Source organism: Suncus etruscus, chromosome 14, assembly GCF_024139225.1.
Source record: "Suncus etruscus isolate mSunEtr1 chromosome 14, mSunEtr1.pri.cur, whole genome shotgun sequence".
Classification (NCBI taxonomy): Eukaryota; Metazoa; Chordata; class Mammalia; order Eulipotyphla; family Soricidae; genus Suncus; species Suncus etruscus.
Window position 1 is genome coordinate 11185796 of NC_064861.1, and position 26361 is coordinate 11212156.

The window sequence follows — 26361 nt, forward strand, 5'->3', positions numbered from 1 at the left end:
GAAGAGATGTATTTGACATTTAAGATGAGGATATAAATAAAATTAAAAATTATTATTAACTAAATTTGGCATAGCCCCAATTGATTGGAATGAAATATACTAATTTTTTATGTTTCTTTTTTTTAATTAAACACCTTGATTACATACATGATTGTGTTTGGGTTTCAGTCATGTAAAGAACACCACCCATCACCAGTGCAACATTCCCATCACCCAAGTCTCCCTCCTCCCCACCCGACCCCCGCCTGTACTCTAAACAGGCTCTCCATTTCCCTCATACATTCTCATTATTAGGACAGTTCAAAATGTAGTTATTTCTCTAACTAAACTCATAATTCTTTGTGGTGAGCTTCCTGAGGTGAGCTGGAACTTCCAGCTCTTTTTTCTTTTGTGTCTGAAATTATTATTGCAAGAATGTCTTTCATTTTTCTTAAAACCCATAGATGAGTGAGACAATTCTGCATTTTTTCTCTCTCTCTGACTTATTTTACTCAGCATAATAGATTCTGTGTACATCCGTGTATAGGAAAATTTCATGACTTCATCTCTCCTGACAGCTGCATAATATTCCATTGTGTATATGTACCATAGTTTCTTTAGCCATTCGTCTGTTGAAGGGCATCTTGGTTGTTTCCAGAGTCTTGCTATGGTAAATAGTGCTGCAATGAATATAGGTGTAAGGAAGGGGTTTTTGTATTGTATTTTTGTGTTCCTAGGGTATATTCCTAGGAGTGGTATAGCTGGATCGTATGGGAGCTTGATTTCCAGTTTTTGGAGGAATCTCCATATCGCTTTACATAAAGGTTGAACTAGACGGCATTCCCACCAGCAGTGGATAAGAGTTCCTTTCTCTCCACATCCCCACCAACACTGTTTATTCTCATTCTTTGTGATGTGTGCCATTCTTGGTGGTGTGAGGTGGTATCTCATTGTTGTTTTGATTTGCATCTCACTGATGATTAGTGATGTGGAGCATTTTTTCATGTGTCTTTTGGCCATTTGTATTTCTTCTTTGTCAAAGTGTCTGTTCATTTCTTGTCCCCATTTTTTGATGGGATTAGATGTTTTTTTCCTGTAAAGTTCTGTCAGTGCCTTGTATATTTTGGAGATTAGCCCCTTTTCTGATGGGTATTGGGTGAATAGTTTCTCCCACTCAGTGGGTGGCTCTTGTATCCTGGGCACTATTTCCTTTGAGGTGCAGAAGCTTCTCAGCTTAATATATTCCCGTCTGTTAATCTCTGCTTTCACTTGCTTGGAGAGTGCAGTTTCCTCCTTGAAGATTCCTGTAATGTCCTGGAGTGTCTTGCCTATGTGCTGTTCTATATATCTTATGGTTTTGGGGCTGATATAGGGTCTTTAATCCATTTGGATTTTACCTTCGTACATGATGTTAGCTGGGGGTCTAAGTTCAATTTTTTGCAAGTGGCTATCCAATTGTGCAACACCACTTGTTGAAGAGGCTTTCCCTGCTCCATTTAGGATTTCCTGCTCCTTTATCAAAAATTAGGTGATTGTATGTCTGGGGAACATTTTCTGAGTATTCAAGCCTATTCCACTGATCTGAGGGCCTGTCCTTATTCCAATACCATGCTGTTTTGATAACTATTGCTTTGTAGTACAGTTTAAAGTTGGGGAAAGTAATTCCTCCCATATTTTTTCCCAATGATTGCTTTAGCTATTTAAGGGTGTTTATTGTTCCAAATGAATTTCAAAAGTGCCTGATCGACTTCTTTGAAGAATGTCATGGGTATCTTTAGATGGATAGCATTAAACTAATTTTGAAAGTTACAGTGTTTAAGAGAAACTGTTTAAAACATAAAATTAATTAAAAGACAACTATATGGGTAGGAGGTCTTACCTATGGCCACCTGAATTCAATCCCTTGCATTGCATGTGGCCATGAGCACCACAAGGAATGATCCCTGAGCACAGAACTAGGAGCAATCCTGAGAGCCAACATATGAGACCCCAAAATTCAAAGCAAAACCAAACAATAAAAGCAGTCTGCACTTCAAAAATTAAAGATTAGATTCTGTAAACTATTCCTTTCTACCTTCTGATAACGGTTATTATTCTAGTATTATAATAACAGAAGGACAAATTTTAATTGCTATCAGAGAGATATTATTCTTATTTCTGATATGCAGAGAATGAGGCATAGACAGGTTATGTAACTGATTTATTATACCGAAAAAGTGAAATACGAGTGTGTATTTAGATAAAAGCAATAAATTTCACTTTTTTGGGGGGCCACACCCCTTGATGCTCAGGGGTTATTCATGGCTATAGACTCAGTAATTTTTACTGGCTTGGGGGACCATATGGTATGCCAGGGGATCGAACCTGATAAGCCCTCCCCAATAGTTAATTCCCTTTTCAAAGAAGCCTTGATATCATCAAGTAAATGAGTAAATCCTCCATATCATGCCCCTTGAACTATGTATAGATGATTTTCAATAATTATCTCTGAAAACAGGTCCGTCCTGGATCAGCGTGTGCAAAGCAAAAGCCCCATTGCTGTGCTTTCACTTTGGCCCTAAAATTCTTTTTTTTTTTTTGGTTTTTGGGCCACACCCGGCGGTGCTCAGGGGTTACTCCTGGCTGTCTGCTCAGAAATAGCTCCTGGCAGGCACGGGGGACCATATGGGACACCGGGATTCGAACCAACCACCTTTGATCCTGGATCGGCTGCTTGCAAGGCAAACGCCGCTGTGCTATCTCTCCGGGCCCTAAAATTCTTCTTAAAAGAACTTTTATGTTCATAATTTTATAAAAGACAAATATTAATTCAATTTTCAAATACCATCCATTAATTGCTTAATATTCAATTTGTTGTTAATAGCAGGAATAGCAACAATTGTCACTAGAAAACATATTTTACAAAACACAGTATTTGTAGCCCTTCCTTCTTTGATAGCATCTTAATGCCATAAATTCATAATTTTTCAGTTGAGCTCTCATTGTGTAATTTCACTCAGCTTTATATATTTCAGACACAAGATGGTTAACTTTCAATGTTTTATTCCATTCTCTTATTTATTTTTGCTTTTTCGTCAATAAGACGTCCTTCCTCTTTATTCTGGCACCTGTGAATGAGTGACTTTTGGGCAAGTTTAGCATTGCCTTATTTTGGTGGGTGAGTTTTTTTAGCATTCAAAGGACAAAGACACTAAACAAGAAATAATACAAGGGAAATACAAATAAGAGAAGCCAGCTAAGAAATGCAGAATTTATCATTATTATACTGGGCATATGTGATTAAATGTCTTCAAAACAATGAGTCTCATCAATCAGCATCCTTATGCATTGGGAAACCAGATCATCCCGGGAGGGGACAGTCAATGTGACAAGGCCAACTCATGGTTACACATCACAGCTTAATGTTCTCAAAGGCCAAGCCCTTCCTTCCTTTGTTATCTTTGTTTTCTATCTAATTAAACCTCCTTATAGTACATGACTAGAGAGGAAAGAGGAAAGCCCTCCTCAATAGCTAATTTCCTTTTCAAAGCAGCCTTGATTCATCAAGTAAATTAAGGAAATCCTCCATATCATGCCCCTAGAACTATGTATAGATGATTTTCAATAATTCTCTCTGTTAAAAAACAAAGCAATTAATGCTTCATATATGTTAAGCAAATTAAGCTTCTAGGATTTCCACACAGTGCACATTCAGAATAAAGTATTCCTTATTTTTCCTGGTTTGAATCTTCCCTCTCTCCTCATTCCCTCATCACCTCAGGAAACCATGTGCACCTGAAATTTAATCTGAGCCTCCTTTGTGCAAAGCATGCACTCAGGTCATTGGACTGTTTTTTTTTTTTTTTAGTCTAGAATAAAGCATCTATTCTATCATTTTTGTGAGTTTATTAACAACAGAGTAATGCACAGTAAAGATGTATAATAAAGGGGCTGGTGTAATAGTACAGAGGTGGGGTGTTTTCTTTGCACACAGCTAACCTGGTTTCAATTTGTGGCATCCTATATAGTTCCTTTAGCACCACCATGAGAGCTTCCTGAATGAAGAGCTAGGAGTAACCCCTGATCACCCCTGGGTGTGATCCAAAATCCAAAATAATAAAAGAAAGTTAATTAAAATATCTTTGGAGGGACAATTTCTGATTATTATTTTGGGGTATTATCATGTGAGACTAGTACATTGTTATTTTCCCAGTGCATGTGTATTTTGTACATAGTCAATATTATAAAGAAGAAATGGAAAGTGTTATAAATTGCCTAATGTTGATACATTGAGTCTCTAAATGTCTGGCAGGTTTCACAGGTCTGAGTATGAAAAGTAAATAAAAGCTGAGACAGTTATCCAGATAAATTTCAGCCAAAAGAACAGATTTTCTTACATTTTAGAGCTATTTAAGGCAAAATAGTATTGTTTATGTGTGTTCTCCAAATAATCACATAATTTTCCCCTTTCACAAGCAGATAAAGCACTTAGATTTATCTGCTTTAAAAGTTCATAGGCAGAGCATCTTGGGCCCAAATTCATTTCTGGAGGTGGAGGAGCTTTAAAGGTTTACAAAACCATGTTTATTTTCAAAATTGTAAGCTAGAATTACTTTCCCTTTGCAGATATGATGACCCAAATCTCTTTCTAAAAAAAATGTCCTTTGAAATAAGCAATCATTTGATTTATTAGCTAGTCCCAATACTAATTTTACTTCTATTACTTTAAATGTGTTTTCATGTTTCAAATTATGTGGGTATGGAAAGCATTAAAAATGTCTATATGGAGTTGCTGCTACAATATTCTAATAAACCATGCTGAACCACTTTGGATAAACATTAAATGAAACTCCTTCGGTAAATGAGCTGTGTTTGTAATCATTTAAGGCTACCTTTGAAGGAGATATTTTAATGAGCCAATGCATGCATGCATAGAAAATACTAAGAAATGTTTTTCTCTGGTTGTATGAAGTAACAACAGTACACGTTATAAACAATGCTTTCTGTCAACAATTCTGTGGGAGAGACCAGGCATTGGCCTGACTGTATATCAAAGATACCACTTGTCATTATTTGTGTTATTATTGTTAGATACTTAAATACAAAAAGTTAGTCTTAATACTAGCGCAAGATATCAAAAATACTCACATTAAAAATAAAAACAATTTCAAATTTTGAAGTTTAACACTATTTTTTTTTCTTTTGGGGTCACACCCGGTGACACTCAATCATGCCGCCAACTGTCCTAGGTCAGGGCTTGCAAAGCAAACGCCCACTGCTTGAGCCACCCCTCCAGCTCCATGGGTGAACACGATTAAAGAAGAAAGCTATACCAGACCACAGAATGATGTGTAAATGCAAAGAATATTCTGAAAATTGGTTTAAAGACCATTTCTGAACATAAGTATAAGCCTGGTTAAACAGATCTGGAGAGAAATACCAACCTGATTTTTATGATATAAGTGTATCTTGGACCAAATTAAGGGAAAATCCTGCAAGGGAAAGTCAATTAATTTTAAGGTCCAAAAAATTCTTGGGGGCTACGAACATTCTCATCTCCAGATATTTTCCAAAAGAGAACAATCTGTACAAAACAATGCCATGTCAATTTTCCCATGAATTTAAAATACATATTATTGCAGTCATTGCCATCATTGCTATCATTTTGACCACCATGATTTTGACTTACAATACATGGTCAAGATGCATAGAAATATGGTTATGGCTTTTTTGTTGAATTGACCAAAATTAATTACCTCTCTTTTGTCCTGGCTAACAGTATTAACCAAAGAAAACACGTATATTGATTTTGAATTTGGCTATTCATAGAAAGCATCCAAAATTTCCCCCTCATAGATCCTCTATTTCACCTACTTAGGAAACATTGAAAATCCTCTCTCCTATTTATATGTAGCTGCCTGAGGAAGACAAAGCTCCTTCTTACCTGTATGGTAAAACTTCCCTGAAAATCCAAGGTTGAAGGTAAAATTTGCAACCTGAGTGCGCAGTAAATTTTGAGTCTCTAGTAATGCCTGAAATAAATAAGAAATTAACATGATTTTAGAAATATAATTATGAAGCTTTGGGATGCCTCTTGTTTAAAGGTGAATGCAGGAAATGAACAAATAATACGGGATCTGTAAGATGTCTGTGGGTAATGTTCTGTTCTGTTCATATTTCAGGTGTTCTAATCACTGCTATTATTTTATTGAATACAAATGAATTATAAAGCAATTCTGCGCTAAATTATTATAAGTTGCTGCTATATTTGTTTCTAAATACACAGCACTGAGTTTTTCATTTCTGTGTGAGACATTGCTTAAGTTTCTGATGTTGAGACTTCACTTAGATTTCTTTAGGAAAATAAAACAGAATCATTAGGATATATACAAATTTTACATTCATTGATGAGGATTAGAATATAACTTTTGTGTGCATTGCAACTGAGCATTTTATTTAACTTTACTGCCTGACCATAATTTTTAAAGAATATTTAGACTTTTGCTTTATAAACTAGACAACAATAAATAATTTATAGGGTGTGGAGATATTGAAATATGAACATGTAAAAGGGAATAGTTAACTAAGTCCAATAAATAAATATTCTCTAAATTTTATCCAATTTTTATTTAAATTATAATATGCTAATTTATTGTTGAAAACAAGTCAGAAAAGATTGACAATAGTCAGTATCAGATAAGTCATGTAAAATTTCCTTAAAAATTTTAACTGCTTTTTACTCATGTCAGAATATATTGCTTAACTCAGAACTCTGATATCCTTGGGCATTTTGGTCTGCTTGTTGATCAAAATGCTTCCTCCCACCCTCATTTTCTGTTTGTTTTTGAGCCACACCGGGAGGTACTCGGGGGTTTCTTCTAGCTGTGTGCTCAGAAATTGCTCCTGGCAGGCTCAAGGAGCATATGAGATGCCAGGGATTAAACCCTGGTCCATTCCTGATTGTGCTATTACACCACATATTTTAATGAAACTTTAAAATCAGAATAAAATAAGTCTACTTATTTATTTTGATTGGAATGAAAAACTCATTTCAAATTAGAGATATTAGTTTGGTTACTACTAACCATTTTTAATGACACAAACTTTCATACAGTTTGTTTTGAGCATGGAAACTAGGTTGGGACTTGATTCAAAATTATCTAAGTATTTATTTCCCCCTAGAATTAAGATTATTTCTCTAGGAAATTAGTTTAAAGACAAAAGGGGGGGGGAAGGTCAAATAACTCAAAGGTTGGCGAACTATGTATGTAGTCAGTAGTTACCTTATGTCACAACTTTTCAGGATGTGATTTTGAAGATAGGATTTAAATATTACCAGTTAAACATAAAAGATAAGAAAATTAGACCTGTTAGTGTGACTCAGAAATGTGAACTGATTTTAAAACTCTCAAAAGCAACACAACATATCAAAGAGTGTAGAGACTAAAGCAGCTCGGGTGTTTGTCAGGCATGCAGCCAATCTGGGTTTGATATCAGGCATTCCATATGGTCCTTAGGGCACAACAGGAATGATTCCTGAGTGCAGAACCATGAGCAGTCCCTGAGCACCACTAAATGTGGCCACAAACTAAAACAAACCCAAACAAAAGAGCAAAATTAAAAACAAAGTCTGAACTAGTCGACCATTCTAATTATTTTGGTAGATATACTGAAGAGAGCTTTAAAACAACTTTTTTTTTTTTTTGGTTTTGGGGGCTACACACAGTGATGCTCAGGGATTACTCCTGGCTATGATCTGAGAAATCGTTCCTGGCTTGGGGGACAATATGGGATGCTGGAAGATCAAACCTCAGTCTGTCCTAGGCTAGTGCGGGTAAGGCAGACACCTTACCACTTGTGCCACTTCTCTGGCCTCAAAACAACTTTTCTTAAATCTCAGTGAGCTTATTTTTCTTGGGCATTCATACTTTACCCAATACACAATCCTTGATTTTCGTCTTTTAAATAGTTTACTCCCCCAAAAAGATATTTCCTCACCTCTCCAACATCATATAATTAATTTTCTGCCTTTTATTCTAAATCTTTCTTTTGTCTGCATTTATTATCTATCACCTATTCTCTAGGTCAATAAGTATTCATCATAAGTGGATGAGGCATTGGTTTTAATAAGAATAGCTCCTAAACTTGGAGAATAGAGATATCACACAAATGTGTGCCTAAAGTTCTAATCAACTCAAACTCATTAAAATTATCATTAAAAAGATTATGTATTTTTAATTATTATTATTATTATTATTGAGGCTATATAGTTTACAATGATTTCCACACCTTTAAAAATACTTAGAATGCATCTTTAGTGTAGATGGAGGAAGTGGGCCTATCTTTCCTCAGTTTACCATGACACTCCTCTTAAGATGTTCCTCCACCATCCTTCATGATGCTCTCTTAGGAGCAGTTAATACAGTTGAAATCGTCTTTTCTCCAATTTTTAACCTTTTGAAAAGCATCCTTTTCAGTTGCTATGCTACTTTATCTTTTTTTCTTCTTCTAGTCTGTAGACACCAGTAGGCCCATCAACTATCATGTATCTTTATGTATCTAACGCATTGCTAAATACATTCATTATATATGTGGGAGGGATTTAAGATATGGAAAAGCATAATTAGTGAAATAATGAATAAGTTTTATTTACTTTGATTTGAGGAAAACTTTTTGATGGTTAAATGATAAATGCAGTTGATGAATCAAATATTTCAATTACATAAGAATGATAAAGATAAGATTCTGCATTTCATCAGCACATTTGTCACATGGATGTCTAAAAATCTCAGACTATAGATCACAAAGAAAGACAAGTTTAGAGGGTGAAGGCATATCTATTATTTTTGCCAGTGCTAATTAGATATATGAAAAATTTTACAAACTTTTTTATTGTTGAAAGAAATAGTTGTCTAGTCACAGCCAGCCAATATTAATCTTTAATATGGGAGTTAAAATGACAATTTCTATAAGTACAAACAAAACAAATAGATTTAAAAAAGCATATCTGACCGATTAAAGTCTTCCTTCTCAATATGAACAAATGGTCTTAGGATTTGCAAACTCAAATAAGATGGGAACTTTCTCATCTCTTTCAATGATAAAGTAAACAAAGACAAAAATAATCAGAAACATAAAATAGATTAAGCTTAATTAAGCAATACAAATTTAAATACATTTTCCTTTTTATTTTTTAATTTTATTTGAAGAAAAAGTTGCAAAGAAAGGACAAGGTAAAGTTACAGTGAGAAGGCCATAAACAGAATTCTCAAAAAAATTTTGAATTTTCAGCCAAAACTTCATTAAGAAAAATAAAACAAGACACATGAAAAATTACTTTGTCCCTCAATTCCCCAGATTGTAGTACATTATAACATTTCTTACCAGTACACAAAGCAATCTTTTTTATATTGCTCTTTTAAATACTTTTGTATTTAAACTTTTATATTTAATTTATAAGTAATTTGTAAGCCATTTCATACAGTATTACAGTACTTTTGTCCTTATGTGTTGTTGCCTTTTTAATCAGTGGATTTTTAAAAATAATTTTTATTTAAACACATTGGTTACAAACATGATTGTGTTTGAGTTTCAGTCATATAAGATGACACCCCCCATCACCAGTGCAACATTCCCACCACAATGACCCAAATATCCCTCCTCCCCTCCCCGCCCCCACCTGTACTCTAGATAGGCTTTCTATTTCCCTCATATATTCTCATTGTTAGGATAGTTCTTATGTAGTTATTTCTCCAATTAAACTCATCACTCTTTGTTGTGAGGTTGGCTGTAATGTCCAGCTCTTTCCTCTTTTTTTCTCTGAAAATTGTTGAGAAATGTCTTTCATTTTTCTTAAAACACATAGATAAGTGAGACCATTCTCTGTCTTTCTCTTTCTCTCTGACTTATTTCACTCAGCATAATAGATTCCATGTACATCCATGTATAGGAAAATTTCATAACTTCATCTCTCCTGACGGCTGCATAATAGTCCATTGCGTATATGTATCACAGTTTCTTTAGCCATTCATCTGTTGAAGGGCATCTTGGTTGTTTCCAGAGTCTTGCTATGGTAAATAGTGCTGCAATAAATATAGGTGTAAGGAAGGGTTTGTGTGTGTGTGTGTGTGTGTGTGTGTGTGTATGTGTGTGTTCCTAGGGTATATTCCTAGGAGTGGTATAGCTGGATCGTATGGGAGCTCAATTTCCAGTTTTAGGAGGAATCTCCATATTGCCCTTCAAAGAAGGTTGAACTAGGCGGCATTCCCACCAGCAGTGGATAAGAGTTCCGGTCTCACCACATCCCTGCCAACACTACTTGTTCTCATTCTTTGTGATGTGTGCCAATCTCTGGGGTGTGAGGTGGTACCTCATAGTTGTTTTGATTTGCATCTCCCTGGTGATTAGTGATGTGGAGCATTTTTTCATGTGCCTTTTGGCCATTTGTATTACTTCTTTATCAAAGTGTCTGTCTATTTTTTCTCCCCATTTTTTGATGGGATTAGATTTTTTTTTCTTGTAGAGTTCTGTCAGTGCCCTGTATATTTTGGAGATTAGCCCCTTATCTGATGGGTATTGGGTGAATAGTTTCTCCCACTCAGTTGGTGGCTCTTGTATCCTGGGCACTATTTTTTTCTCAGCTTAATATATTCCTGTTTGTTAATCTCTGCTTTCACTTGCTTGGAGAGTGCAGTTTCCTCCTTGAAGATGCCTTTAGTCTCAATGTCATGGAGTGTTATAGCTACGTGTTGTCCTATGTACCTTATGGTTTCAGCTCTGATATCGAGATCTTTAATCCATTTGGACTTTACCTTCGTATGTGATGTTAGCTGGGGGTCTAAGATTGCTTTTTTTCAAGTGGCTAGCCAGTTGTGCCAACACCACTTGTTGAAGAGGCTTTCTTTGCTCCATTTAGGACTTCTTGCTTCTTTATCAAAGATTAGGTGACTGTATGTCTGGGGAACATTCTCTGCATAATCAAGTCTATTCCACTGATATGAGGGTCTGTCTTTATTCCAATACCATGCTGTTTTGATAACTATTGCTTTATAATACAGTTTAAAGTTGGGAAAAGTAATGCCTCCCATATTCTTTTTCTCAATAATTGCTTTGGCTATTCGAGGGTGTTTATTGTTCCAAATGAATTTCAAAAGTGCCTTTGAAGAATGATATGGGTATCTTTTGAGGGATCACATTAAATCTGTACAATGCTTTGGGGAGTATTGCCATTTTAATGATCTTAATCCTGCCAATCCATGAGCAGGGTATGTGTTTCCATTTCCGTGTGTCCTCTCTTATTTATTGGAGCAGAATTTTATACTTTCTTTGTATAGGTCCTTCACATCTTTAGTCAAGGTGACTCTAAGATATTTGAGTTTGTGTGGCACTAATGTGAATGGGGTTGTTTTCTTAATGTCCATTTCTTCCCTATTATTATTGGTGTATAAAAATGTCATTGGCAGCCTGTGCGCCTGTCCCAGAGTGAGTGCAGTGCCCTGAGGCTGCTCCACCTGGGCTCACAGAGAACCCCGCATCTGCCACCCCACGCGCCGGTACCCAGGGTGAGTGCATTCCCCTGAGGCCTCTCCACGTGGGTACACAGAGTCCTCTGTGCCCACCAGCCTGTGCACCTGTCCCCAGAATGAGAGCAGTGCCCTGAGGCCACTCCAGAGGGCGCACAGAGACCCCCGTGTCTGCCACCCCACGCGCCGGTACCCAGGGTGACTGCATTCTGCTGAAGCTGCTCCAAGTGGGCACACAGTCCTCCGCAACCACCAGCCTGCGCGCCTGTCCCCAGAGTAAGTGCAGTGCCCTGAGGCCGCTCTACCTGGGTGCACAGAGACCCCTGTGTCTGCCACCCCACATGCCTGTACCCAGGGTGAGTGCATTCCCCTGAGGCTGTTCCATGTGTGCACACAGAGTCCTCCACACCCATCAGCCTGCACGCCTGTCCCCAGTGAGTGCAGGGACCTGAGGTCACTCCACCTGGGTGCACAGAGACCCCCGTGTCTACCACCCTGCGCATTGGTACCCAGGGTGAGTGCATTCCCCTCGGGCCGCTCCACATGGGTGCACAGAGACCCCTTGCCTGCCATCTTACTTTCCTGTCCCCAGAGATCACCCCACCTGACCAGAGCTTAGACAGGGGAGTGCAGTTCCCTGACATGTAGCAGGCCAGAGACGCCTGTGCCAGACCCACTCTGTGCTGCTGGGACAGGCTGGGACCAATAGACTGGGTGAGTTTAGGCCTGCCACCTGGACCTTTGGGTAACCTAGAGCAGCCTACCCCCCAGAGTGGACCTGGGACTCCTCAAGGGCTGAGGGAAGCTACTGGGTGGGTTTGGCTGTGGGAATTCTTTTTGCTGCAGCTCGGTGGGGGCGGAGCTCCATTGACTCCCAGTTAGGGGAGGGAGGACACAGAGCTAGGCTCAACAGCACCAGCAACCATTGTGGCCTGGAGCAGAACTGCACCGGCTGACAGGAATAAGGAGAAGGAAATCGACCAGACCCACTTAAGGAAGGCTGACTTCCAGGTAGTAGAGGGGGTGCGAAGGAGTTAGGCTCAACAGCGCCCTCCACCATTGTGGTCAGGAAAGGATCTGCACTAGCTGACAACAAAAGGGAAAAGCAATGGATCAGGCCACATAAAGAGCACAGGAGGAGCCAAACCTCAGTGAGCTCACCCAACAACCCCCTCTAGAACCATGCTCAGGGAGGGGACCCATCCCCACGCCACAGGGGACCAAAACAGGCTAAATTTAGAAGGCACAGCACTACAAACCACACCAATAAATGCAAAGAAATATGGGTAAATTAAGGAGAACCCTAACATCTGGAGATACGGAAACAAACCCTAGAAAGTTTCCAAGTCCACCAAAACACACAGATATATGGGAAGGAGACCTAAAAGCAGCCATGAGGAAGGAAATGCAAGAAATGATAAAAGAAATGAAAAAACGCTAGCTACCGAGTATAAGAAATCTATAGATGAACAAATCAGCCAAATTAAAGAAGAAATGTTAAAGAACATGAGAGATTCTATACACAAAGAATTGAAGGAATTCAATTGAAATTGAAAGAATTGAAGACAAAGTAACAAGCCTTATGAGCAGAAACAGAGTTGGAGAAGCACATTGAGGAACTTGAAGGAAAACTTCAAACAAAAAATGATCAAGAAACCAACAAAGAAATAAAAGGCAAAGCACTGGAAGGAAAAGTCCAGTATCTAATGAACAAGGACAAAAGAAATAATCTAAGAATTGTGGGTATACCAGAAGGGGAGAAAGTAAGGAAAGGGGAAGAACAAGTAGTCAGGGAAATAATAGCAGAGAACTTTCCCACCCTCTGGAAAGAAACTTCAATGCTAATCCAGGAAGTGAAGAGAGTCCCTAATAAAATAGCCCCTAATAAACCAACACCAAGACATATAGTAATCCAAATGGCAAAAAACAAAGTGAAAGATGAACTTCTTAAAGCAATAAGGGAGAAAAAAACCTCAAGTACAAAGAAAGGGACATAAGAATCAAACCATATCTCCCATTTGAAATAATTCAAGCAAGAAGACAGTGGAATGACATATTTAAACAAGTGAATGAAAGAAATTTCCAACCCAGGGTTCAATACACAGCAAAACTATCATTCATATGGGAGGGCAGACTAAAAACATTCTCAAACAAGAACGAACTTGAATTATTTGTGCAAACAAAGCCGATCCTAAACGACCTACTCAGAGATGAATTACACAATCCAAACCCCAAATTTTCACAACAACCACCCTATACAACACAACTGCATAACAGTCATCTCTGTCAATAATCTCCCTAAATGTCAATGGACTAAATTCTCCAATTAAAAGACACATAGTAGAGAACTGGGTTAGGAAAAATAAACCAGACTTCTGCTGTCTGCAAGAAACACACCTACAACTACAGGATAAGCACAAGCTTAGAATAAAAGGATGGAAAGTAATTATTCAGGCCAGTGAAAAACAAAAAAGAGCAGGGACAGCCATTCTTATACCAGACCAAATTGCATTAAACCTCAAGAAAGTGATCAGAGACAAAAAGGGTCACTACTTACTGATCAGGGGAACATTAGATAAAGAAGTACTAACCCTGGTTAATATCTATGCACCTAATGTAGAGCCAGCAAAATATGTGAGGCATCTGCTCACAAACCTGGAGAAACACATGAAGGGAAATGTGATAATAGTAGGGGACCTCAATACTCCACTATCATCACTGGACAGATCCACCAAACAGAAAAATAGCAAAGAAATAAGAGCTCTAAATGAAAAATTAGAAGATCTAGGGCTAATAGACTTATATAGAGCCCTCCATACCCAGATAGCAGAATACACATTCTTCTCAAGCCCACATGGAACCTTCTCCAGAATAGACCATGTATTAGGATACAAAGCCAACCTATATAAGACCACAAATGTAAGGATCATTAGAAGTACCCTATTAGACCACTATGCAACAGAGGTCAAAATTCTTCAAAAAGAAGCAATGGAGAAAAACTAATACTGGAGCTTAAAACAACATGCTGCTCAACAATAGCTGGATCAAAGAACAACTCAAGGAAGAAATAAAAAGATTCCTTGAGACAAATGATAATGAAGAGACAACATGTCAAAATTTGTGGGACACAGCAAAAGCAGTAATTAGGGGGAAACTCATAGCAATACAGGCCTATGTCAAGAAACAGGAAAATGACAAAATCAACAGTTTAAAGGATAACCTCAAGGAATTGGAACAACAGCAACAGAGAAACCCAAACACAACCAGAAGGCAAGAAATAATAAAGATCAGTTCAGAAATAAACAACATAGGAACTAAAAAACAATACAAAAATAATCAATGAGACCAGGAGTTGGTTTTTCGAAAAAATAAACAAGATAGACAAACCACTGGCAAAAATCACCAAAAAAAGAGGGAAAACACCGAAATCAGTAGGATCACAAATGAAAGGGGAGAGATTATAACAGAACCCCAAGAAATACAACATATCATGTGATCATATTATGAACAACTATACTCAGCTAGGCTAGAGAACCCAGTAGAAATCGACAGATTCTTGGAAAAACACCCTCTTTCAAGACTGGAAAAGGAAGAACTAGAAAGCCTAAGAGCAGGTTATCCTACCTTACCAGTTAATGATAAGACAAAATCAGAAGACTTGTCACCCTTTGGTAGGTCCAAAAGCCAAGATCGCGATTTACAGATGACTGGCTGCTAGAACCATGACCAGACTGTATATATCTTGGGATCAATAAAAAAGCCCTAGTCTAGGGTTTGAACTACGACCTTCACAATAACCATGATCCCATTTCCAAAGTTCTGGCAGAGAGAATTGCAACGAAATGGGGCTTCTGGAAACACAATGAAAGACAGTATACTAGGTGCCATCCTAGGATCAGTGCAAAGACCAAGATCACCAACCACAGAAGATGGATTAAAATGACACTGAGGGAACAGAACTTCTAGAACCACAAGGAAAGACTTCATCATAAGTCCCACTCCTGGACCTGTGCAGATACTGAGATCTCTAGATGCAGAGGTCTGATTTTATCACCCAGGAAGGAGCAGAAGTCTTCCAAACACCACGAAAGTACCACCAGGAGAGTAAATGAACAGTCTATAGTTAATCCCATGACAATATACTCAAGAATGGAGAAACCCCATATTTCTTAGGCCAAGTGAATTCCTTTTCGAATTACCCCAATATTTACTGTGCTAGTGCAGGAGGGAAAAAATGCAAAAAGCACAAAACATTGTTTATTTTTTATATATTATTTTTATCTTCATTTATTATTATTTTTTATTTTTATTTGCCTATCTATTTTTGGTCGATTTATTTGTTTTGGTGTGGTTATTGAAGTTGTTCTCCCCATTTATACTTATTTTTTTCTCTTCTTTTCTTTCTTTATGTGCTCTGCCATGTTTCTTATCTCAAGACCATAGTTGTTGGTTTTTTTTTTTTTTTTTTTTGTGGTGCTTATCATTATTGTTGGTGTCCTCACTGGATATTTGACACTTCTTTGTGTACTGCTGGGGTGTTTTACCTTCTTTTTTCCCTTTGTCTCTCAAACCGATAATGAGAGCCTCTAGAAGGATTCCGCCCATTTTTGGCGCATTAGACTTTTACCCCAGTTTATTATTTTTCTCTTCTTCAAACAAAACCACATAACTTGAACTATCTAGTCCTGCCTCCCAGTTAGAGGGGGAAATAAGGGAGGCACCAAGATCAAATAGGTGCAAGACTACTAAGTAGTAAGCTAGGTACAGAGGGGACCACATATTCTAGCAGTCCCGGGGGTGAGGGAGGAGGATATGGGAGGTAGGACGAAAATGGAGGTGCAGGGAGGACAAATAAGTGACGGGAATCCCCCCTGATTTTTTGTAAATATGTACCTAAAATATTATTGTCAACAATATGTAAGACACTATGATCAAAATAAAAATTATATTATTAAAGAAAAGGCCATTGATATTTGGGTGTTAATTTTGAGCCTGCCACTTTACAATATGAGTCTATTGTTTCTAGAAGCTTTTTGGTAGAGTCTTTAGGGTTTTCTAAGTAGAGTATCATGTCATCTGCAAACAGGGAGAGCTTGATGGTGGCTTCATAAAAGCGATTTGAAAGTGTTCCCATTTTTTTGATTTCATGAGTCTTGCCAGTATTGGTAGTAGTTCCTCTTGGAAGGTTTGAAAGAATTCATTAGTGTATCCATCTGGGCCAGGACTTTTGTTTTTGGGCTGACATTTGATTACTGTTTTAATTTCATTAATAGTGTTGGGGTTGTTTAGATATGCTACATCCTCTTTATTCAACCGAGGGAGGTTATAAGAGTCCAAGAATTTATCCATTTCTTCCAGGTTCTCATTTTTAGTGTCATAGATTTTATCAAGTAGTCTCTGATTACCCTTTAAATCTCTGCAATATCGGTAGTGATCTCCCCTTTTTCAAAGCAATCTTTTTTATATTTTATTATTTATTAAAAAAGGAAACGAGCAGAGCAGGAGTGATAGCACAGAGGTAGGGCATTTGCATTGCACATGGCCGACCTTGGACAGACCAATCATATGGTCCCCTAAGTTGCCAGGAGCGATTTCTGAACACATAGCCAGGAGTAATTCCTGAGCCCTACCAGGTGTGATCAAAAACAAAACAAAGGAAAACAAACAGAAAAGTAAACCAGGAGCATTTTAATTTCTCTATAAAGGGATACACTAGTTTGTCATTTTTAATTATTTAATTATTTATTTAAGCCCCATGGTTACAAACAGTTTGTAGTTAGGTTTCAGCATAAAATACACATCCCCCTTCAAGAGTGCAACTTTCCTGCCACCAGTGCCCCCCATTTCCCTCCTCCCTATACCCTGCCTGTCTTTGAGACAGACATTTTATTTCTCTCTATCACTGTCATGGTAGTTGTTAGTGTAGTTATTTCTCTAACTGCATGTAACAATCTTTGTGGTAAGCTTCATACCATGGCTGGTTAAATTTAAATATAGTTGAAAGATAAATCTTACACTGATTTTGAGTACTTTTCATGATTTTACCTATGATAACTTTAAGGAATATTGCATGTGACTCTGACAATCTTATATTAACCTTAAATATAATTACTATGCAACATTATATACATATCTGACAGAATTTTATTTATTTTAAAGTATTAGATAAAACACCTAATATTTATTATAACTGTTAATCTGTATACTCAGATTTTGATATAATCTGTATACTCTGTTTAGCTTCAAAAATGCTAGCCTATTTTTCTTAGTAAGATCTCAATGTGGGAACTAGAAAGGGCTACTCCTAGACTTATTTCCAGGTGGAAAAATGTTCTATGGAAAGTTGGAGTGATCTTCCAAGATTTCACAAGACATGGGCCCCAGTTGAGAATATTTGTTTCTACACTTGATCCAACCTAAATAACCTAAAGTTCTTCAAGTGTTCTTCTGTGTGACCACACAAGATGAATTGTTCAGAGTTCTGTGAACTTTTGTGTAGAAACTATTTGTCAAAAAAACAAGCTAAAATGAATAAGGCCAACCCAGGTTTAAAGAATGACACTTCTGCAGTTTAGCTTGATAGTCGCCCTCTCTTTTTTCTTTCCTCTTGGAAGAAAGCCTCACTCTTCAGAAACCTACCCTTTTGGTTTGGTTTTCATTCAGTTTCTAGATTGTGCTTTAGGCTTACTTCTAGATATGTGATCAGTGATCATTACTAGAGGGTTTGGGATATATGTGATTATAGTTATCACAAGGATCCAATCCGAGTTAGTTGCATGCAAGACAACTATATCCACTGTACTATCTCTTTTGTTTGAAAATTGTTAAAAAATCTTTTGTCTTAGAGACATACTAATGGTACTTAGGGCTTATTCCTAACTCTATGCTCAGGAATAATTTATGGTGGTACTTAGAGTTCTCAATACACACACTATATGTGGTGCTGAAATCACAGGTCAGAGGTACTCCGGTGAATGCCTTACCACTGTAGAATAGCTTCAGCCACTTGCCTTATTTTCTTTTTAAAAGAAACTCATTGATACTCCAATAGAATTATAATTGACCAAAATTTGTTATTTCAAATATATTAAGTCTAATAGGAATTTATACAATGTAGCAGTGATTATAGAATGGGTGAATTAATGATAGAATTTGTGGAAAGAAATTTGTGGGGGTTAGGGACACTCATTGTGGACAACTAATTGAGCGGAAAGTACGTTAAAATTTGGAAAGTACATTAAAATTTAGAGTAATAAATTTCTTTTTTTTTATTTTTGAGCCATTCTTAGTAGTGTTCAGCCTCTGCACTCATCACTCTTTGCAGGGCCCCAAGGAATGCCAGGGATTGAATTTAGGTCAGTCACATGCAAAGCAAGCACAATACTTGCTGAATTACGCTAACTATGCATATCTTAAGTGTTTTAATTCATCTTTTCCTCTTACTGAAATCGCCAGGAACTTGGACATAACCATAGAGTTTTCTATCTTCTTGTGACATTATTTATCTATTCAAAAACTATTTATCCTCCCATCCAAAAACCTTAACTCCCCTTATTGTGCTCTTCTAGGAACTTAAGACTTGGTGGAGAATTATTACAATAACAATTTTTATTGTTATTTTATTATGCTATTATTATTAAATTTTTATTAACTAGTGCAAATAGCAGCATGAAAATTACTTCTAAATACCCCAGTGATTCCTTCTCTGATTCTCTTTTGCACAGGACTAAGTAGAGTTTCATAAATTAATTACAAAAAATGACTATCCAGTTTTTCATAAATTATGGATTTCAGTCAATGAAAACACAACAGTAAGAATGAACTATATATATTAGGAGTATTTTGGGGATGTAGAATGAAATTGGTCACAGTAAATTCAGTATCTAAAAAGTAGTTAGGGTAATAATCAGGAATCAGAGTATGAAGACAAAGATATATAGTAAAGCCCACCAAAACAAATAGAAAAGTCAAACTTTTCTCTGTGAAGAGTGAAAGCAATAATATAAATGTTTCTTAGGATGTTCATAAGGGATCTACACTAAACTGAATATACCATAGTTGATTTTAAAGCACAACTCCAATCACTTTGTCTAGTTTTGAATCTCATTTAGAGAGCAATTTGACTAGAAGGCATTGCTCTGTGTAGAAACTCCAAGGCAGACACAGAAACTGCCAGCCCTCACCCCATTACAATTGGCATGGGGGTCCATGGCATATGGAAGCCTGAGTGTTGAGTATTTATTTAACAATGAATCATAATTGAATTAATTTTTTTGAAGAAAAAAGAATTAGTCATGTAATCTCATTAGTTCTACAGAGGTAAACTGTATAAAGGGTAGAAAACTTCAATATTACAAGATTTGTTGTCCCTAAAAGAGTTCCAGATACAGACCATTTCCTTAGCATGCAAAATTGTGAAAATATATTAAGAAATTAGTATACTTTGACAAACATAGTATTCCTGGACCATCTTATTATGTTAGGAAATGATTAAAAGCAGATACTAAGTTGTGTTAATTAACAAAATTACACAACAATAACCTTAAGTATTACTGTAATTCCTTTCTTATTTTTTTTTAGTCTTAAAATTACAAGCTGCCCAAACAGCTATATACTTAATCACAAACAAATATTGCCATTCTTTCTTAGGTTACTGTTTCTGCTTTCATTCAATAATTGTTGAATGATACTGTAATAGATTTATCTACTTTTAACTCACAAAATACTCATTTTCTGTTCATGTACTGGTTAAGAACCTCTTCAGTCTTTATATAATAGCTATTTAATATCACCGTTAGTAAAGTATGATCCTTTATTTTATAATGTACAAATTATGCAGTGTTCCTTGAACACAGAAAGTATGCTCTAGATTCTCAGATGATTACAATGCCCAGTGAGTTTTTCCTTACAAGCACTTTGAAGATATCTGTATTCTAGATTACCAGAGATCATGGTGGTAAGTTTCAGAAATTCATTGACTAGGTTTTGGCAGTTGATACACATTCTATAATAGTTTTCAAAACAATTTCTGGAACAGAGAAGAGGAATTATGGTAAGTGTTCTAGCAGATGACAAGTATTCTGAATTTTAATTTAAATTTTATTTCTGTAAATGTTTAAATATTAAAATAAAAATAACTTTCTAATCAATTCCTTTTATATGTGTCAGTAAGGGCAAGTAGTAGAATTGCATACTTGTTTTTATTCACTCTTTTGCTCCTTTTTTGCTTTTGTTAATGTGTTCAAATGCAACTTCTTGATAGAGCAAACATAGAAAATAAGCAAAGTTGAGAATGATAAAATAATTGTGTGCAGTAATGATTCAGTTGTTTGACACGTTACAAGTGATCTGAAGAGGCATGAGTTTGTGGGGTATTAGATAAAAAGTTTTATGTTCCAAAGACAATCTACATTCTTCTTGAATAAGAATCTTTCTATCTAGTACTTAAATGTATATTTTTGTTTAATAAATGAATAAATATTTTATACCTAATAGCAAACTCAATTATTATGAAGATTGACTCTATTATGTGTTATTTATTAAGGCATTCCTTTAGGATGTTGATATATCTTAATAAAGCTATATGGTTATTGAATTAAAAAGCCAGAAACACCTCTCTGGTGAGCTAAAAAACAACACATAAGTCATTACTTATAATAAAACTTAAAATACCATGATAATTAAAGAATTTTTCATTTAGTCACTGAACTAGCCTGGGTTCAAATTCCCAGCACCAAATAGCATCTTTTTTTTAATTTGCTTTTTTTTTTTTTGTCACACCTGGCAGTGCTCAGGGGTTAATCTTGGCTCTATGCTCAGAAATCAATCCTGGCAGGCTCGGGGGACCATATGGGTTGCCGGGATTTGAACCACTATCCTTCTGCATGCAAGGCAAATGTCTTACCTCCATGCTACACACCAGTGGCTTGCAACACAATGGGACATAGACTCCATATCAAAGAAATAATAATAAAATAGGGCAACAATGACAACAACAAAAATCAAAACAAAATCCATGAGCATCCTTTAATAAGCTTGCTTTATTTATACAGACCAGATGTTACTGATCTACTCATTTACCCCTAATAGTTTTCTTATGTTTTAATGAGAGCTTAGGGGTGTTGAATAAAAACAAGCTTTTTCAAATATTCAGGCAAAAAGTAGAGTGAATTATTAAGTAAAAAACTACTGTTTCATTTCTTACGTTGGAAATATATTAAATATAGATTAACTGCAGATTAATAGCATAATAGAAAGAATGAAAGTAAAAGTCTATCATTGCCAATATTTTAATATAAATATGATCTAACTATTTCACATAAAATACTTTTAGTTTAATTATATTCACAGTTCTGATGAATTAAAACTTCTAATTATTATTTTACCAACTTATTCGGCATTATAAAAAGAGTTACAAAGTATTATAATTTTGGGAAATAAGTCTTCATACTTCTATCAATGAAGTGAAGTAGCTCTTTTAAATAAGTTCTTAAGGAATCTATTTCCCAGAAGATATTTAATCAACTCCAGGGACCTTTTATTTTACTAACCAATTCTTTAGTTTGACATTGCTAATATCTCTTTCACCTTGGACCAAAAGTGAGATAAAGTCTCTTATAAAAACCTTACTTTCACATTCCACAGTGTTTTACATTAATTTCTAGAATTACCTTTAGAGATTTTTGAGTTATCTTTATTCTTTCTAATTACTGCATCTATTAAGCAAAGACAGATATTTTTCTACAATATCCTAGTTAATTACTAACATAGCCCACATTTATATAATATACTTTTTTGGGGGCAATTTCAGTGGTAACATTTCATGGCTAATAGGAAGCAATTTGCTTTCCTTTATTAAGTGCATTAAAACTTCATGCCCTAGACATCACTGACAGTAAACATTTGATTCTGCTCAAATTTAATGCACCGAGGCATTTTGCTGTGCCATATTAAGTTTATTTATGTGCTATGTTCTGCATTGTTAGCTGCTAATGAGACTTCAACTCATTGCTCTAAGGCCTGAACACTAACCTCATTTTAATGAGTTCATTATTTGCTGTCTTCTGAAAGGAAGACAACAAATTTTCCTTTTAATTAAAGGTCAAAACACCTCTGGTAAAAGAAAGGGAAGAGGTTATCAAACACGAGGAGAAATGGAGAGATAAGCTTGTGCAGATTTCTTAACTAAGCCAAGTCAGCTTCGAAAGAGACTGGAGTAGCCAATGGTTTCTCAAGTCCACGAAGAGTCAATCAGTCTCAGGAAAGAGACCAAGATGCAACCAAACTTAAGACAAATGAGAACACCCCAGCATGCCCGCGAAGGTGCTTAAGACTGTAAAAAATGAAAGTCAGTCAAAGTAATTAAAGAGGTTTTACTCCTTACCAAAAGGACCACTCGGATCAATACTGCTGGAGCAGCAAGATCTGTCTTTAGCATGACGAATAAGTTACGGGCTTCAGAGGCTATGTACTACATTAATTGAACCAAGAGAAACAAATCTCATATATTTTCATCACAGAAAGTGAAGCAAAGGCAAGTAACTATTTGGGGGAAACCTATTATTCATAATGTAACAAAAAGGAAATCATGCATATTCAAAGAATACTAGCCAATACACTGAAATTTTTTTAAAGCTTTAAATTTTTTATTTTAGCATATTTCCAATATAAAAATTGGTGTTCTTTAAGTAAAAAATTAGAAGAAAATAGATATGAAATAGTCAAACAAGTTTTTGCTGTATCTTCAATACAGGATACATTAGTACTCATTTAAAAATTCATTTCTATACATTCTTGAAGTACCATATTCAATCTATTATTCAAGTGTAGAATTTACATCTGAAAATGCTTCCCAAAGATATCACAATACAGGGGCCGGCGAGGTGGTGCCTTGCAAGTGGTAGCCAAGGAAGGACCACGGTTTGATCCACCGGCATCCCAAATGGTCTTCCCAAGCCAGGGGCAATTTCTTTATTTTTATTTTTTATTTTTTTCTTCTTTATTTGAACATCTTGATTACATAAATGATTGTGATTAGATTTCAGTCATGTAAAGAACACCCCTTTCACCAGAGCAACATTCCCAACACCAATGTCCACAATCTACCTCCATCCCACCCCACCCCCACCTGTGCTCCAGACAGGCTTTCCAGTTCCCTCACTCATTCACTTGATTTTGGTAGTTCTCTGTGTAGTTATTTCTATAGCTGTACACACCACTCTTTGTGGTGAGCTTCATGGAGTGAGCTGGTGTTCCAGCCCTCCTCTCATTGTCTCTGAGGCTCATTACAAAAATGACTTTTATTTTTTTTTTAAACCCATAGATGAGTGAGACTATTCTGCGTCTCTCTCCCTATGACTTATTTCACTCAGCATGATAGATTCCATGTATAGGAAAATTTCATGACTTTATCTCTCCTGACGGCTGCATAATATTCCATTGTGTATATGTACCACAGTTTCTTTAGCCATTCGTCTGTTGAAGGGCATCTTGGTTGTTACCAGAGCCTGGCTATTGTGAATAGTGCTGCAATAAATATAGGTGTGAGGAAGGGGGTTTTGTATTGTATTCTTGTATTCTTAGGGTATATCCCTAGAAGTGGAATAGCTGGGTCAAATGGGAGCTCAATTTCCAGATTTTGAAGGAATCTTCATATCGCTTTCCATAGAGGCTGTACTAGGCGAATTCCCACCAGCAGTGGATAACAGTTCCTTTCTCTCCACATCCCCACCAGCACTGAATTTTCTCATTATTTGTGATGTGCGCCAATCTCTGTGGTGTGAGGTGGTATCTCATCGTTGTTTTGATTTGCATCTCCCTGATGATTAGTGATGAGGAGCATTTTTTCATGTGCCTTTTAGCCATTTGTATTTTTTTTTTATCAAAATGTCTGTTCATTTCTTCTCCCCATTTTTTGATGGGGTTAGTTGTTTTTTTCTTGTAAAGTTCTGTCAGTGCCCTGTATATTTTGGATATTAGCCCCTTTATCTGAAGGGTATTGGGTGAATAGTTTCTCCCACTCGGTGGGTGACGCTTGTATCCTGGGCACTATTTCTTTTGAGGTGCAGAAGCTTCTCAGTTTAATGTATTCCCAACTGTTGATCTCTGCTTCCACTTGTTTGGAAAGTGCAGTTTCCTCCTTGAAGAAGCCTTTAGTCTCAATGTCATGGAGTGTTCTACCGAGGATATACTGAAATTTTTAGGAATGTTGTCTGCTATCTGTATTTTCAGGCAATGTCTGGATGAATGTTTTAATTTTATTTTCAGGTTGATAGATGCTCTTTATTACTCCCTTACACTCTGAATAATTAGCTACTGGTTCACTTCAGGAATTATACACCTAGAGATCTGAGGATGGCTTGAGATTAATACTTTCCTTTTTGTCAATAAGCCTTTAATTTTACTTTTACCTAATAAGACCTCAGCTGTGTGAGTTCTCTGAAATAAACATATTTACACTTTGTAATTTTGGCACTTATTAAGTGATAAAAATTTTTGTGGTATATAATTTTTCTTTTTTATGATATATAAGATTTTTTTGTTTTTTTTTTTGTTTTTTTTATTTAAAATTTTTTAAATTTTATTTAAACACCTTGATTACATACATGATTGTGTTTGGGTTTCAGTCATGTAAAGAACATCACCCATACCAGTGCAACATTCCCATCACCAATGTCCCAAATCTCCCTCCTCCCCACCTGACCCCCTCATGTACTCTAAATAGGCTCTCCATTTCCCTCATACATTCTCATTATTAGGACAGTTCAAAATGTAGTTATTTCTCTAACTAAACTCATCACTCCTTGTGGTGAGCTTCCTGAGGTGAGCTGGAACTTCCAGCTCTTTTCTCTTTTGTGTCTGAAAATTATTGTTGCAAGAATGTCTTTCATTTTTCTTAAAACCCATAGATGAGTGAGACCATTCTGCGTCTTTCTCTCTCTCTTTCACTTATTTCACTCAGCATAATAGATTCCGTGTACATTCATATGTAGGAAAATTTCATGAATTCACCTCTCCTGACAGCTGCATAATATTCCATTGTGTATATGTACCATAGTTTCTTTAGCCATTCGTCTGTTGAAGGGCATCTTGGTTGTTTCCAGAGTCTTGCTATGGTAAATAGTGCTGCAATGAATATAGGTGTAAGGAAGGGGTTTTTGTACTGTATTTTTGTGTTCCTAGGGTATATGCCTAGGAGTGGTATAGCTGGATCATATGGGAGCTCAATTTCCAGTTTTTGGAGGAATCTCCATATCGCTTTCCATAAAGGTTGAACTAGACGGCATTCCCACCAGCAGTGGATAAGAGTTCCTTTCTCTCCACATCCCCACCAGCACTGAATTTTCTCATTATTTGTGATGTGCACCAATCTCTATGGTGTGAGGTGGTATCTCATCGTTGTTTTGATTTGCATCTCCCTGATGATTAGTGACGAGGAGCATTTTTTCATGTGCCTTTTGGCCATTTGTATTTTTTTTTTAAATATGGAACGCTTCACGAATTTGCGTGTCATCCTTGCGCAGGGGCCAAGCTAATCTTCTCTGTATCGTTCCAATTTTAGTATATGTGCTGCCAAAGAGAGCACTGTATTTTTTTTTTTTATCAAAGTGTCTGTTCATTTCTTCTTTCCCTTTTTTGATGGGATTAGATTTTTTTTCCTGTAAAGTTCTGTCAGTGCCTTGTATATTTTGGAGATTTGCCCCTTATCTGATGGGTATTGGGTGAATAGTTTCTCCCACTCAGTGGATGTCACTTGTATCCTGGGCACTATTTCCTTTGAGGTGCAGAAGCTTCTCAGCTTAATATCTCTGCTTTCAATTGCTTGGAGAGTGCAGTTTCCTCCTTGAAGATGCCTGTAGTCTCAATGTCCTGGAGTGTTTTG

At 36.5% G+C, this 26361-nt stretch overlaps 1 protein-coding gene and 1 non-coding gene across 2 annotated transcripts in view; both read right to left on the minus strand.

Moving 5' to 3' along the window:
• Positions 1–26361, minus strand: part of NDST4 (N-deacetylase and N-sulfotransferase 4) — a 272025-nt gene that overhangs the window by 106444 nt on the left and 139220 nt on the right. Inside the window, exon 3 of the mRNA XM_049786876.1 lies at positions 5903–5990. Coding sequence (XP_049642833.1) covers positions 5903–5990 — 88 coding nt within the window. The remainder of the gene's footprint in view (positions 1–5902; positions 5991–26361) is intronic.
• On the minus strand, positions 25958–26064 carry LOC126029044 (U6 spliceosomal RNA). The gene has a single exon (XR_007502703.1). It is a non-coding gene; the product is annotated as a U6 spliceosomal RNA (small nuclear RNA).